The 13,214-nt window shown below is 43.9% G+C and overlaps 2 protein-coding genes across 3 annotated transcripts in view; one reads left to right on the forward strand and one right to left on the reverse strand.

Annotated features, from left to right (window-relative positions):
- Positions 1-1,056: 1,056 nt before the first annotated feature.
- On the reverse strand, positions 1,057-7,892 carry crfb16 (cytokine receptor family member B16). 2 transcript variants are annotated; one of them, XM_062404618.1, is made up of 8 exons: positions 7,638-7,892; positions 6,408-6,534; positions 4,898-5,088; positions 4,144-4,268; positions 3,218-3,365; positions 2,594-2,745; positions 1,392-2,236; positions 1,057-1,224 (listed from the first exon to the last, which is right to left on the reverse strand). In XM_062404618.1, the coding sequence occupies exons 1-7, from the start codon at positions 7,693-7,695 to the stop codon at positions 1,949-1,951; spliced, it is 1,089 nt and encodes a 362-aa protein (XP_062260602.1). In that variant the 5' UTR covers positions 7,696-7,892; the 3' UTR covers positions 1,057-1,224; positions 1,392-1,948. The 2 variants fall into 2 exon arrangements, with proteins under 2 accessions (XP_062260602.1, XP_062260601.1); XM_062404617.1 differs by having other exon boundaries at positions 6,408-6,537.
- A 3,421-nt stretch (positions 7,893-11,313) lies between these two features.
- The window catches only part of cldn15la (claudin 15-like a), a 2,799-nt gene continuing 898 nt past the window's right edge, over positions 11,314-13,214 (forward strand). The window contains exons 1-2 of the mRNA XM_062404622.1: positions 11,314-11,708; positions 13,195-13,214. The exon at positions 13,195-13,214 is cut by the window's right edge and continues 145 nt beyond it. Coding sequence (XP_062260606.1) covers positions 11,492-11,708; positions 13,195-13,214 — 237 coding nt within the window. The 5' untranslated portion in view covers positions 11,314-11,491. The remainder of the gene's footprint in view (positions 11,709-13,194) is intronic.

Here is a 13,214-nt window from a genome sequence, read left to right on the forward strand (position 1 = left end):
GGCGTCTTCCAAACGTCTACATTTTCATTTAAACCGAAACCATCTCTGTCTACAAGTGTTTTGGCTTCATATCAGTTTAATCCCCGTCCAGACTGACATACATGTGAACACGGATCACCTGACCATGCACGTACACATGCATGTGCCGCTGTAAGCAGGAAGCATTTGTTGTGAGTTGCAAAAAAGAGCTCAGTTAGGAATGAAAGCATCAATGTTGAACGCTGAGGCAGGTTGTTTTCTGCATGAAGATGGTCATGTGACAGGAGCCTGACGAATCAGAGAGAAGGAACCAATCATCGAGAGGTTATGAGCGTCTACGTTATCGTTTCCAAACATCTTGGTTTCTGTAATGTAATGTTGCTCTTTGTCAAAGTAGAAAGTTGAGACCTCACATGACAGACATGTCAACAATGTAGTTCACTGGTTGATGTAGGTCAAATCATATCTGTGTCTTTATGTGTTTCATATCTGAACTACATGATAAAACAAACAGTTGAACAAATGTCAGTTTGTTTGAACCTGTGTTTTACTCACAGCTGGTTTTATCTTTGCTTGTGTTCTATAACTTTTTATGTTTGGAAAACTTAAAGTTGAAGTTGTGTTATTGTTTTGCAGTTTATTTAAGTATCTCTGACAGAAATATATAAGTAAATAAATCCAAGTTGAACAACTGATTTGAGTGTATTTATTTTTGTGCATGTTAACACTCCAACACCAACATTTGAACTGTTTTAATATTTTCTATGAAAACATGAATTTCATGTGTAACCGGCTGGTAACAAGGAATTGAACTTTTCTTATTTGTGTGAGTCAGGTTAATAATTATCCAATCACTGTTGTGTCTTCTTGATATATAATATTTCTCTTCAGATACTCGACCATCACTGACAATAATCCATCAGTTCATTGACCTTCAGTTTATTCTAATCAAAGTTGCTGAAGAGTCGTTTTCAAATATTTTCTGAGGATTTCCACAGAATTTGTTCCGGACTTTATCTGGAGGAACATATAAAGGAAGTATCATAATCGACAACAGATATTTAGTGTGTGTGTTTGTTTTATTTTAAATGTTTGCATCTGTCACGTGTTAGAAACATCATCGTAAAGTCTCCACAAAACTCACAGGTGTTTATCCTGAAGAGAGGAGGAGCTCAGCTAACTAACATGGAGACTGGTGTAGGTACTGTAATACAGCTTCATGACCAGCAAGGGGAGCTCAACATCCTGAAACGAAAAATAAAATCAATTACCAACACATAATAACAATAATAACTTTATTCATACAGCACTTTTCAAAATAGCTTTTACAAAAAGCTTCATGAAGACGACAAAAACAAGAAAATCTTCAAAGACAAAAAGCTATTTTCTAAAATGTAATTTATTATTATTACCTGTCATTTGGCAGAAGCTTTTATCCAAAGCGACTTCATCAACATCTACGAGGTCATTTAAAGTTTCAGTATCTGGCCCAAGGGCACTTCAGCAGGCAGATGTGGGACACTCGGGGTCGAACTACCAACCTGCTGGTTTAAGGACGACCGCTCGCCCCCTTAGCCGCTCAAATCATTTTCAAATCAGATTGCAAATAAAATAATACAACATCATTCAAAAGTGATGGCAAAAGAAAATGTCGCCTATAAAAGGGAATATTAGTTCAACATGTACAAACATGAGGTTTACACAATTTTAAAATAAAGTACACAGAGCACAGAACTTGATAGTGACACAAATTTTAAAACTCCAAAGACACATGAGAAATATTAAATAATCACAGCAAGAAACAAGAAGAATAACTTTGTTTAAGAACCTTTACAAAGTGTTTCACAAATAACCGTCAAACAAAATCACAGTCAACAAACAAAGCAAAATCAAATGTGATGAAACTATAGTGGACAAAAGTAACACAACAAGCAGCTGACGACCTGACGACCTGGCGGTGACCTGGGTGTTAACCCACAGTCTGCATGTGTTGCCTGGGAACAGGACACTGCCCGACCACAGGGGGGGTCTCCTGCAGGTCCAGGACAACCCAGTCCTGAGGTCTTTGAGGGTGAAACGACTCCACAACATCCACAGTGAGCAGGAGGTCACCACTGTGTTCCTCCAGAAGGGACACAAACCCAGTGCCAGTCTCTGAGGCCTGGTGCTCGGGTTTGATGCTCTGCACCACGCAGCTCCGCTCCCAAACCTCCAGCTGCTGGCGGCTCATCCGGAGGCGAACGTCCCAAACATCTTGCTGTGAGGAAAATTAATTAAATGCATCATCTGCTTTAATAGCATCAAATGTTTTTTACAAAACTGATTAATACAAACAAAAAATCTATTAAATGGAAAGAACAATCTAAAATGTTTAAATAGGTTGTTTAATGAATAAATCGTATTTGTTTGGTTTACAGAATCATGGTGTGACCCAGCAGCCTAGTGGTTAGAGGAGGTACTACATGGGTGTAAATATCCTGTTTTGATTCCTGGTTACGATCATGTGCTGAATCTACCGACCTTCCTGGTTCCTTGTGACCCTTCTCTATCAAGGTGTAATAAAAGTAAAATCATGGTTTCGATGGTTCATGTATTCCAGTTACTTTGAACTGACCAGTGAGTCGGGCAGTGGCGCTTTATGGAAACACGTCTGGCAGATGTTTGGACGCCAGTGAACGATGAACCAGAACACAGCGAACAGGAGGCCGGCCATGATGATGGCGGTCACGGTCACGGTGGTCGGACTCCTCCACGTGGCGTCTGGACCTGTCGGGAAACAGACAACTGGTTAGTTATGGGCTTTACGTCGTCCATGAATTGTACAGTTCATTTGAATTATCTTTGGACAAAAATGATTTTCTATTATTCCTTTTATCGCAGGGATCTCAACGCCACAAACACTTCAGGAACCTGATGGTTGTTCTTTCAGTTTGAAAGTGATTCATTAGAAACACTTTCTGGAGGAGATTTACTCAAAAATGCAAAAGTAAAAACACGGAAGTTGAGGTTTTTTATTGGTAACGTGAGGACAGTCAATATACAGATTGTATCTAATTTTAACATGTAAAAAAATCTCATTCTGAAGCAAAGTAGAGCAATTTGAGGGCTTTATTTAAAAAAAATGGACTATGGAATATTGTTGAAAGTCAGGATATTGTTAGAAAATAAGAACATGTTAATGAAAGAATTTCTGTGTGTGTGTGTGTGTGCGTGTGTGTTTGTATGTTTGTGTGTGCACCTGTGATGGACACACACTGGGTGTCAGTGCTGCTGCTCTGGAGCTGTGTTCCCATGAAGCTCTGCGCTCGGACGCAGTACCTCTCTCCCTCCTGCAGGGCGGCGACCTCCAGCTCTGCCTCCTCAGCTGTCACGGAGTAGACTTGAGCCTGAACAGAGAGAGAGAGAAATGGATGGATCGTAAAAAACAAGCTAAGAAATTAAACAAATACAGTTAAGTATCTCCAGCTGTTCGAGGGACGGTCCTCTACTTTCTGTTCTTTCACTATTTTGTTCAAAAAAATGTTTCCAATGTAAAAGAAAAGTAAGTTTGCAAAGTACACGTGTAAATGGAAGAAGGTAGGAGCAATTCAAAGGGAAGTAAAAAAGAGGAGAACAAAGCTGGACAGGGTTCAGGGGCCAACAGGAGAGGAAGGGAGGGATGATGTGACGTTTGGTCATTTTAGTTTGTGGAGTTGTGTCTCTTGTGTTTTCTGTTTCCTGTTTTATTTTGTAGTCTTGCTTTCCTTGTGTGTTGTTCCAACTTCTCGGGTGTGTCACTTCCTGTCTTGGTGATTGTCTTTCCCAGTCCTCATGTGTTGCACCTGTGGCTAGTTACCCCAGCCTTCCCTGTGTCTCTATTTAAGCCTCTGTGTTCCCCAAGCCCTAAGTCGGTTCGTTACTCGTTTCTACACGTCGTCAGAGATGGTTTGTCTCGTCCAGCTTCCCCTGCTTATTCTCCCTTGTTCTCCGTGGGCCTTGTCGCCAGTGGTTCCTGTTAGTGTTCATGTTTTGTTTTTGTCTTGTTGAAAGACTCTTTTTATATTAAATACCTTTTTGTTTATAACCTCTACATCCTGGGTCTATCTCCTTCCTCAAACGTGACAGATGAACCAGAATGAACTGGAACAAGGGAAGAGAAATGGAAGACATGAAGTAAACACTGACCTGCAGCTCGTCGCCTGTTCTCCACACCGTCACCATGACGAGGGCAGTGAGAGGAAGCTTCTCAAACACCACGTGAAGACCCTGGACCGCTGCCGACACCTTCATCTCTGGAACCGTCAGGACGGCTGAGCACAAGAGTCAAGAGTCACACCCTCACTTCTTCATGCTTCTTCAGTTTCTGACCTCAGACGTCTCCACTTCCTCCAGAGACGAAGCCAAAATATCTCTGAAGCATGCGCTGCCATCTTTCACATGTAAAGACTGATCCTTTGTGATATGAACTACATAAAATGGAGGAAAGGGCTATGTCCCATCTGCTAACATGGAGGAGGCCTGTGCTGCAGCCAGCCACCGGGGGGGGGGGGGGAGCTCACAACCCTGTTTAGCTGGATCGAGTGTGTGTCCACAGACCAGCAGGAGGCGCACACTCGGCTGAGCAGCATGATGACCTGCTGGCTCACATCGTTACCAGGACCCGCCTCTGATTGGTTTCATCCTCAATCCTGATTGGCTTTCGCGACATCCCATCTCAGAAATGTTTCGCTTCAAGTTCAAATATTTCAAAGTGAATGACGTGTAATTTGAATCTATTTGCGTCTTTGTCTTTGTTTCTAATCTTATTGTGTTTGTGTGAACGCACCATTAGGGCGCGGCCTCACGGATCCTAATGTGAAGCAGATGTCACAGGTCGGAGTTCTAGTCCACGTGAGGACAAACCTCAGTTATGACCGTGTGAGTGTGACCAGGTCCTTACTGTCTCTGCGGTTGAAGGGTCGGCGGAGCTCCGCCCAGGCTGAGGGCTGCGACCCGCACTGACCTCTGACGTGGATGTTGTAGTCTGAGTCGGAGCCCAGGTCAAGGGTCAGGTCGCAGTGTGTGTGCTGAATCAGATGGCACTCAGGAGCATCCACCCAGCTGCCGTCCAGCACCGTCAGCTCAAACTCCCTGAAGGGAACCAGACACACAGACTCAGCAGCAGCGACCCCTAGTGGCCAGAGGCATTATGTTTCAGACACGCTATCTTAAGAAAACCTTGAGGGAATTTCTTCATAACGTGGTTAGAAGGTTCAGTTGACTCAGAAATGAACTGATTAAAGTTTGGAGGTCAAAGGTCAATTAAGCTGTGACCTCACAAACATGTTTTTTCACATTTGTATGTAACTGGAGAATTTCGTCAGATTCTTGACCAGGTGTCATCAGATTTCAGAGGTCAACTTCAGGTGGCCTCCAGCTTTGCAGCTCCGCTCATGTGCCCCTGGTTTACCCCCTTTTGATCCAGGGATCTGATTGGCTGTGCCAGTCAGCTGGAGCCTCCTCCACAGTGAGCCTTGAGATGAGCAGCAGTGATGCTCACTTTAAAACAGAGGGTTTGATTCCTGTGTCCAAACAGCCACAGGAATTTAACTGAAACCTAATTAAAGGAGAAACTCCTGGGTGAGGAGTGAAGCATCAGAACAGACACACCCGCTGAGATCCATTGGAGCGGCTGTTTGATTAAAGTTATAATTAAATGTAGAAACACCCACAGGTTTGCTTCAGCTGCATGTTTCACATATTTCATCCTGTCTAACCACTTCACTGCTGCAGCTGCAGTCACAAACACACGTAGTAAAACTTTCCTTTAGATCTATGATACATTTCAAGATGGAGCTTTTCTTTGGGCTTGTTTTTATTTAGCTGTGTTGGTGATAAAAGGGTTAGGGTTTGAGCAGGTTGTTTATAGTTTTGACAGATTCTGGATCAACTCAGTCAAATTTCAACACAGAGACATTTTTTAGATCCTGGTGAGTCACAATTTCTGAGAACATCAATGCATGTGATGTGCATCACAAGTCAACATAGAGAATCCAAAAGGAATCACTGAAAACAGAAGCTGCCTGAGAATCTACACACTGTTAAGTTTCCTTTGTTGACACTAATCCAGTGAAGGTCACATGGTGCATCCAGTCGTCCACATAGTGAGTTAGACAAACTTCATTTTCCAAATTAGAAATAAAGGGTTATTGTTCGGACCCTGGGCCGGGGTTCAGGCTCAGTCACACTGATGCTTGAGGGTTTTGTATATTTTCTTGTTGTTCTCGTTGTTCTTACAGGACTCAATACTTTACTAAGATGTTACTGCTCTGTCAGGCTCCAGTGCAACTGTGCACATCATCCTGCTGCAGATAAATGATGGACAGTGACGGATTAATACACATTTTGTGCTGAAGTAAGTAGAGATAATGAGATCAAACTAAATAAAGTAGAGTTTCTGTGTAACTTACCCTTGGAACTGGACAGAGTAGAGAATTGAGGTGTTGCATGAATCCTGCAGGGGGCGCCACCTCAGGGTGTGTCTCATGTCTGTGGAGTCCATGGAGACTGCGTCAGGAGCCGACAGCGTCCAAACCCCTGCTGTCACAACGAGTCTCCATTTTAAATCTTATCTCTGACGCCCAGTGACCGCGAGGCGGCAGAGCCACTGGGCAGAAGGAATCGTGAATCATCGCTACGGGACCTGTTCCTCACCGAGTGTTAAACAAGCCAAACTATCGTGCTGAGCTAAAAGATGCTAAACACAAGAGCAAGGCTTCATCCACTGGACTGTTCTTTGGGTTTGAAAACAAAGTGCTTTTTAATCCTCGTCCACACAAATCACGTGAGCGCTCACATACACTGGGCATGTGTGTAATCAGGACATGTTCGGTCGTTAGCAGTTGTTGCAGATTGTTGTAATAACATCTTTGTAAAACACAGAATGGAACTGAACAGCTGTTAGTGAAGCGGCTCAGTTACATTGAGCCTCCATGTTGTTTCTACTCCAGAAGCTGAGGCTGATGGTTGCTTTCTTCTGGAAGGAGGTCATGTGACAGGAAGCTGGCGACGTCTACGTCATCAGTTTCTGCTTGTTCAGAATAAAACATCCTCAGAGTTTCAGACTCAAACGGGACCAGCAGCGTTTACAGCTCCTGTGTTGAAGCGACTCTAGAACATAAATCTGTAGCAGTGGAGATAGTCCTGTGGATGAAGCTGATAGAAAAGTTCTAAAACGTGTTCAAATGTTGCTGGAAATTCAAATTAAAACAAAATCCCCACGGAGCTACCCTGCATTTAATACATTCAGACTTTCTCTCTGCACCTCCGACCTGAAATGACAGAAACCATCTTTGACATCTTTTCTGCTTCTGCTGAATTCTGAGGTTTGTTCACACAAACAATGATTTTCACTTTGGATCCTGATTCATCAGCACAAACTAAAACACATCGATCGCACAACAGCACAACGCCTCACACTAAAAACTAAAACACATCGATCGCACAACAGCACAACGCCTCACACTAAAAACTAAAACACATCGATCGCACAACAGCACAAAGCATCATATTCTGCACATTTATCTGTAATATCGTTTTGTGTGGGAATCCGTTTGAGGAGTTTGTTTTCGTGGCGGGTCTCCTCACCTGCTCCTGAAGCTGTGAGGAGGGAAATGGAAGTGTCTCCACAGTGAACTCACCGTCCAGCAGGACCACGATCATCATCTGCAGCAGACTCACAGTCCTCCTCAGTCTCATGACCGCGGCGTTCGGCTCCAGAGGAAGAGGAGGACGAAGGTCTGGTCCCCGGTCAGGTCCACCATGTCCGAAACCCACCAGTCACCTGCACGTGAACTGCCCAGAAACCAGCATTTAATCCAGAGTCCTGTCCAGAAGTCTCTCAGAGTTTCAGGCTCTGATCCGTCGCTCCACACACAGAAGCAGCTTCATGTTGTTCCTGCGATGGATCGAGCTGCAGAGCCGGTCCGACCTGAAGTCAACAGCCTGAGGGCCAAGGGACAGACTAGCACACCTGGTGATGATGCTGTGTGTGTGTGTGTGTGTGTGTGTGTGTGTGTGTGTGTGTGTGTGTGTGTGTGTGTGTGTGTGTGTGTGTGTGTGTGTGTGTGTGTGTGTGTGTGTGTGTGTGTGTGTGTGTGTGTGTGTGTGTGTGTGTGTGTGTGTGTGTGTGTGTGTGTGTGTTCTGCTCAGGCTGCAACAGCAAACCATTTCTTCCATATTGTAACAAACAGCAGCTTTTCATTTTGATATTTGGAATATATCAGATTTGATATTTCCTGCATTATGTCACAATGTGATTTGTCAATAACTGCTGCTTGAATCACACACACTCATAAATACCAGAGGCAGACACACACACACACACACACTCAGTCATGAATATCACTCCTCTGAACGTCAGGATCTTGAATGATTCTCTGAGGAACCAGCGAAATATGATCAAATCTCTCAATGTTGAAGAAAATAATAAAAAAAATCTGGATCCAAATCAAATGGAGTTCTTCTCTCACCCATAAAACATCCTGGTAACACACACAGACACACACACACACACATTTAAATAATTTATTTGAATCCACCAATCATATTCATACAAAAAGGATTCAAACATTTCTCAGAGGTTGAGCTCAGTGACTCATGGGTACAAGAAACATCTCCTACGCCAAACACAAGACGACCTAGAGCAGCTGATACAGAGCAGAGCTTTCTAGTTGTTTAGACCTTGTCTTACTAAGTCCTGCCAGTCGTAGTCCACTGACCGAAAGCTTATGGACATGCCCCAGACTTCCAAATATCAATATTACCAGCTTACATGTATAGCCTAGGTCTCTCATTTTAGCAACAATGGGCTGGTGTTTGGTCAACTTGTCAAGGAAGGCTATGTCCATATAGAGGTCATAGACACAGGCTACCTCAAGGACTACTACCTCCCTTTGAACCTGGTCCAAGAAAACAACATCAGGGGTGTTAGGGATGTTACAGAACACATCATCAGAACTGTTAAACCAATCTGGCATTAGTCGAGAGTGTTTGTACATTGACACATGTGGGGGGAATACTCCCTTAACAGTACAGGAAATGAGGTCGACGATGTGGTCATGGCGTGCAATATAGAGTCCTTTGTACTTATTACAGCCATTAACAATATGAGCAATGGATTCTAAATGTTGGTTGGGATTAGAATGCATTATACAGTGTGGGTGATGATTATTAGGGTACCACAATGCAAGATTGTATTTAGTTGGCAGCACCTGTAGTCTGGCTTTAACAGTGAAGCAGAGGATGTCCTCTCCTACAGAGGCCTTCCTGTACATTGAACGAGAGACAGAGTGGTCAGCAAAGTCAAGGCACGCCACCTCTCCCTGCAGTCTCAGTCCAGTGTAGTTTTGTCTCTGCCTGTTTAATGTTCAGGAGGGACACACACACACACACACATACAGAGACACACACACATACACACACACATACAGAGACACACACACACACACAAGCACACACACAACTCATACACACACGCACACACCCACACACACATACATACACACACACTCTCTCTCACACACACACACACACACACACACACACACACACACAGAGGAGTTTTACAGAGAAGGAAGTAAAGCAGTTTTGAAATAAGACAGAAAGTTGATAATAATAAGACAAAGAAATAATGTGATCAATACACAGGGATAGATTCATATCAGTATTATCCAATAACATTAGTACAAAGACGTGAAAAGAATGAAGAGGTGTGTTGTGTAAACGTGTGATGACAGTGAGTGAGTTTCAGTCTGATCTTTACTTTCAGCTTCATTCAGAGGAGAAGAGACTTTGGACTCTGATGATGATCAAACATTAACTGTCACCAGCCATAAAACGATAACACACAACCTCCCTGAAACCAGCAGACACACAACACATCTGCCTGTCGCGGCCCAACACATTCATGTGACTGTCCACGGCCCTGTTTATTCCACCGGTTCATTCACCGTCCATGTTCACAAGGTCACGACACAGGGTCAGATCAAAGCCACTGGTCAAGCTTAGGTTTGATTTTTAGGGCGAGGAAAGTTTAGACAGGAAATCTTATTCTGAAACAGTGGGGGAGGATCTGAACTCCATCTGGACATCACAATGTTTATTGTCCTTTAACTTCCTAAAACACATCACAGACGACTTCTCCTTTTCTCAGCTGCACGATGTGAAGGATGAACAGCGACAGGAGATCTGTGGATGTGGAGATGAAACCGAGCAGCCGGGTGGGAAGCGTCAGTTCTAACGTTTCATGGTAAAAACTGTTTCAATTCAGCTCCGTGCAAACGCACTTGAACAAGCTCACAGTTCTTACAGTGTTTGGTAAACTGATCGTATTCGTGTCGAACTTCTCACACACATGAATCGTACACAGCTCAGTTTCTTGCCCAAGGACACTTCGGCAAGCAGAATGAGGAAGACTGAGGGAGTCGAACCGCTGACCTTCTGGTAAGTGTACGACCTGCTACCTCCAGAGACTTGGTGTTCTGTGCCTGTCCACATCCGCTCCATATATCCCCCCCACTAGGCCCCAGGACACTAAGACAACTCACTGCTACTGTGGAACAAAGAAAATCACACAAGTTACCGTCTCGTGTCAGAGCGTGGCCTAGGGGATAGAGCGGGTGCTCTGCAACAAGAAGGTTGCCGGTTCGAATCCCACTCTATCCCATCTGCATGCCTAAGTGTCCTTGGCAAGATACTGAACCCCTAGATGGCCCCTCATAAAATGATGAGTGTTCTAAAAATGTAAGTCGCTTTGGATAAAAGCGTCAGCTAAATGTAATGTGATGTAATAGAGCAGGGACAAAGAGGAGCAGGATGATCAGGACTCTCCTGAACTGGATGGAGAGAATAAGGTCTGAGCCATCAACACAGGCCAGCAGAGGGGATGGAGCCCACTGGTATCAAGACATTCACCATGAGCCTTGGTGAGGGTCACCCACCAGGATGAGACCACCGAGATCCAGGAGAGGGTCAGGAAGAGGATCTGCTAGGTGAATACTTCAGACAGCAGAAACCCAATGATGATGACGAAGAGGAAGAGGAGAACAAACAATGGAAGAACAAGCCCCTGAGCACAAAGGAAGTCTGTCCAGGATGTTTTTTGTGCTGTTGGACTTTGTCTGCAGCCTTGTGTTTTCTGTAGCTCTCTACGTGAAGGACAAGCGGGGCTGTGTAGTTTCAGGTGAACTGAGGTGTGTCTGAGACTCAGTGTCATCACCGTGATCGATACAGGTGGGAGGCGTGGGGGGGGGGGCACAGGGAGCGGCTCCCAGAGGTTTATGGCCCCTCTCAGAGTGTAAAGTCCTCCTGTACGAGCCACAGACGTCAGATTGACAAGAAGCACGGAAACCGGAGCGTCCGACACAAACCGAAGACCTGACACCAGACCAGTGACCTCCTGCCGCTACACGCTGTAAAGGCTTCTGTTCGGGTTTCTGTTCCTCGGAGGGTCTCTGCTGTTTCATCTCAAGAGTTTTCTGGAAAAGTTGCCGTCATGTCGACTGCTGTGGAAGCGACCGGTTTGATCATGTGCATCATCAGTTGGCTGGTGACCGGAGCCTCGCTGTCCAACGACTACTGGAAGATCTCCTCCGTCTCCGGCTCTGTCATCATCTCCCAGAGGCAGTTTGAAAACCTGTGGCACGCCTGTGCCGAGAACAGCGCCGGTATCGCCGAGTGTCGGGACTTCGAGTCGCTGCTCGGCCTCCCCAGTAAGAGAGCATTTACCTTCTGAGTTCTAAAAAGTGTTTCTACCTTTTGTTGCACGATCAAGGCCTTTTTAAATGTTAGACATCTTCAGACTGACCGGAGAAATATTTAGCAGTTGCTGAAAAAAACGAGTTAAAGCTAAATGATTCGAGGATTTGGGGCTTTTTGATTTTAGTTTTCAAGGTTTTAAGAATGTAAAAACCTCGTTAAGCGATGATAAACATGAGGTGGAAACGGTCTTAGACAGAAAACTCATTTAAACATTTAGATTGGAAGATACAGATGTCATAAAACATGTTATCCTTTCTAAATGATATTTCTAAATCACATCTCGTTAACCAGTCTTTACACGGCTCTTAAAAAAGTCCGTCCTTTTCTACGTGAGGTCAGAAAGTGTCTGAACAAAAAGCAGGAAAGAAGCAGAGTTCAGGGCGTAATCGGGTTTCTCCTCAGCGTCTTCAGCTTCAAACATCTAATACTTTTTCATGTGGCAAAGTTTTCAATGTCTCATCAGACCTGATCAGAAACGAGGCCACGGTGACGTGTGTCAGCGTCTCTGAGTCTAAAGGATTTTACAGACAGAAGTTTCCCGCCTGAACTTGAACTGAAGGTCGGTCGGTGGTTGGACAGAAACACGAGCTCCTCCTCGTCTTCACACGATAATTTATATTTTAAATTTTGTACTTAATCCACGTGGAGTGAATTCATTAGTGAGTTACTTTCTCCTTCCTTGCTTATCTTCTGGCAGCCATTTTGAGCGTCCTCCTCGACTGACAGTAAAATGGAGGCAACGAGGAAGTCAGTTTGATCTGTTTCACGTTTTCATTTCTATTCATTCAAGTAAAACATATACTTGACTTTAAAGGTTCAGTGTGTAGAATTTACTGACATCTAGTTTGTCCTGTCTGGGCTACTGTAAAAACATGGCTGCCCTAGAGAGAGAGAGAGAGAGAGAGGGGACCCGCTCCTCTTGTTAATATACAGTATTTAAATATAAAGAATTTTTATTTAAATTATTTGAATATAAAGTATTTAAATATAAAGTATTTAAACATAAAGTATTTAAATGTAAAAGACCCATTCAAGGGTAAAGAAAACAACAATTCATACAATTCAGATGAAACACACGAGTGAAAACATCAGTAGGATTATTTTATAGCCGATAGAACCTGATCTTACACACTGGCCCTTTAAGAAGTCATCAGAGTGGCTCACTTCCTTTTACACCATCGTACACAAGACTGTGTCAAACCCAGAATTCTCCAAACGTCCACCCATGTTTTCTCATAGTGTTTGGAAAATCTCAACATAGTTAATATTCTGTAAGTTAAGAAGTAAACCTGCAGACGCGCTGGAGTCTGGTTTAATCTCAAATGTCAACATCACTCTGCAGATATGGATATATGTGTCATACGTTCCAGGCTGTTAATGATTTGGTGTGTTGACGGTGTTCAGTGGAGATGTGGTAACGTGTTTCCTTCTCTGCAGTTCACGTGCAGGCGTGTCGC

This window comes from Platichthys flesus, chromosome 14 (assembly GCF_949316205.1).
Source record: "Platichthys flesus chromosome 14, fPlaFle2.1, whole genome shotgun sequence".
Classification (NCBI taxonomy): domain Eukaryota; kingdom Metazoa; phylum Chordata; class Actinopteri; order Pleuronectiformes; family Pleuronectidae; genus Platichthys; species Platichthys flesus.

Coding starts and splice junctions, on each gene's coding strand:
- crfb16 (XM_062404617.1), bottom strand. CDS start 7,695: ATGAGACTGAGGAGGACTGTGAGTCTGCTGCAGATGATGATCGTGGTC. Junction 4,269..4,897: donor ACCCTTCAACCGCAGAGACA/GTAAGGACCTGG, acceptor TCTTGTGCTCAG/CCGTCCTGACGGTTCCAGAG. Junction 3,366..4,143: donor GAACAGGCGACGAGCTGCAG/GTCAGTGTTTAC, acceptor CTCTCTGTTCAG/GCTCAAGTCTACTCCGTGAC.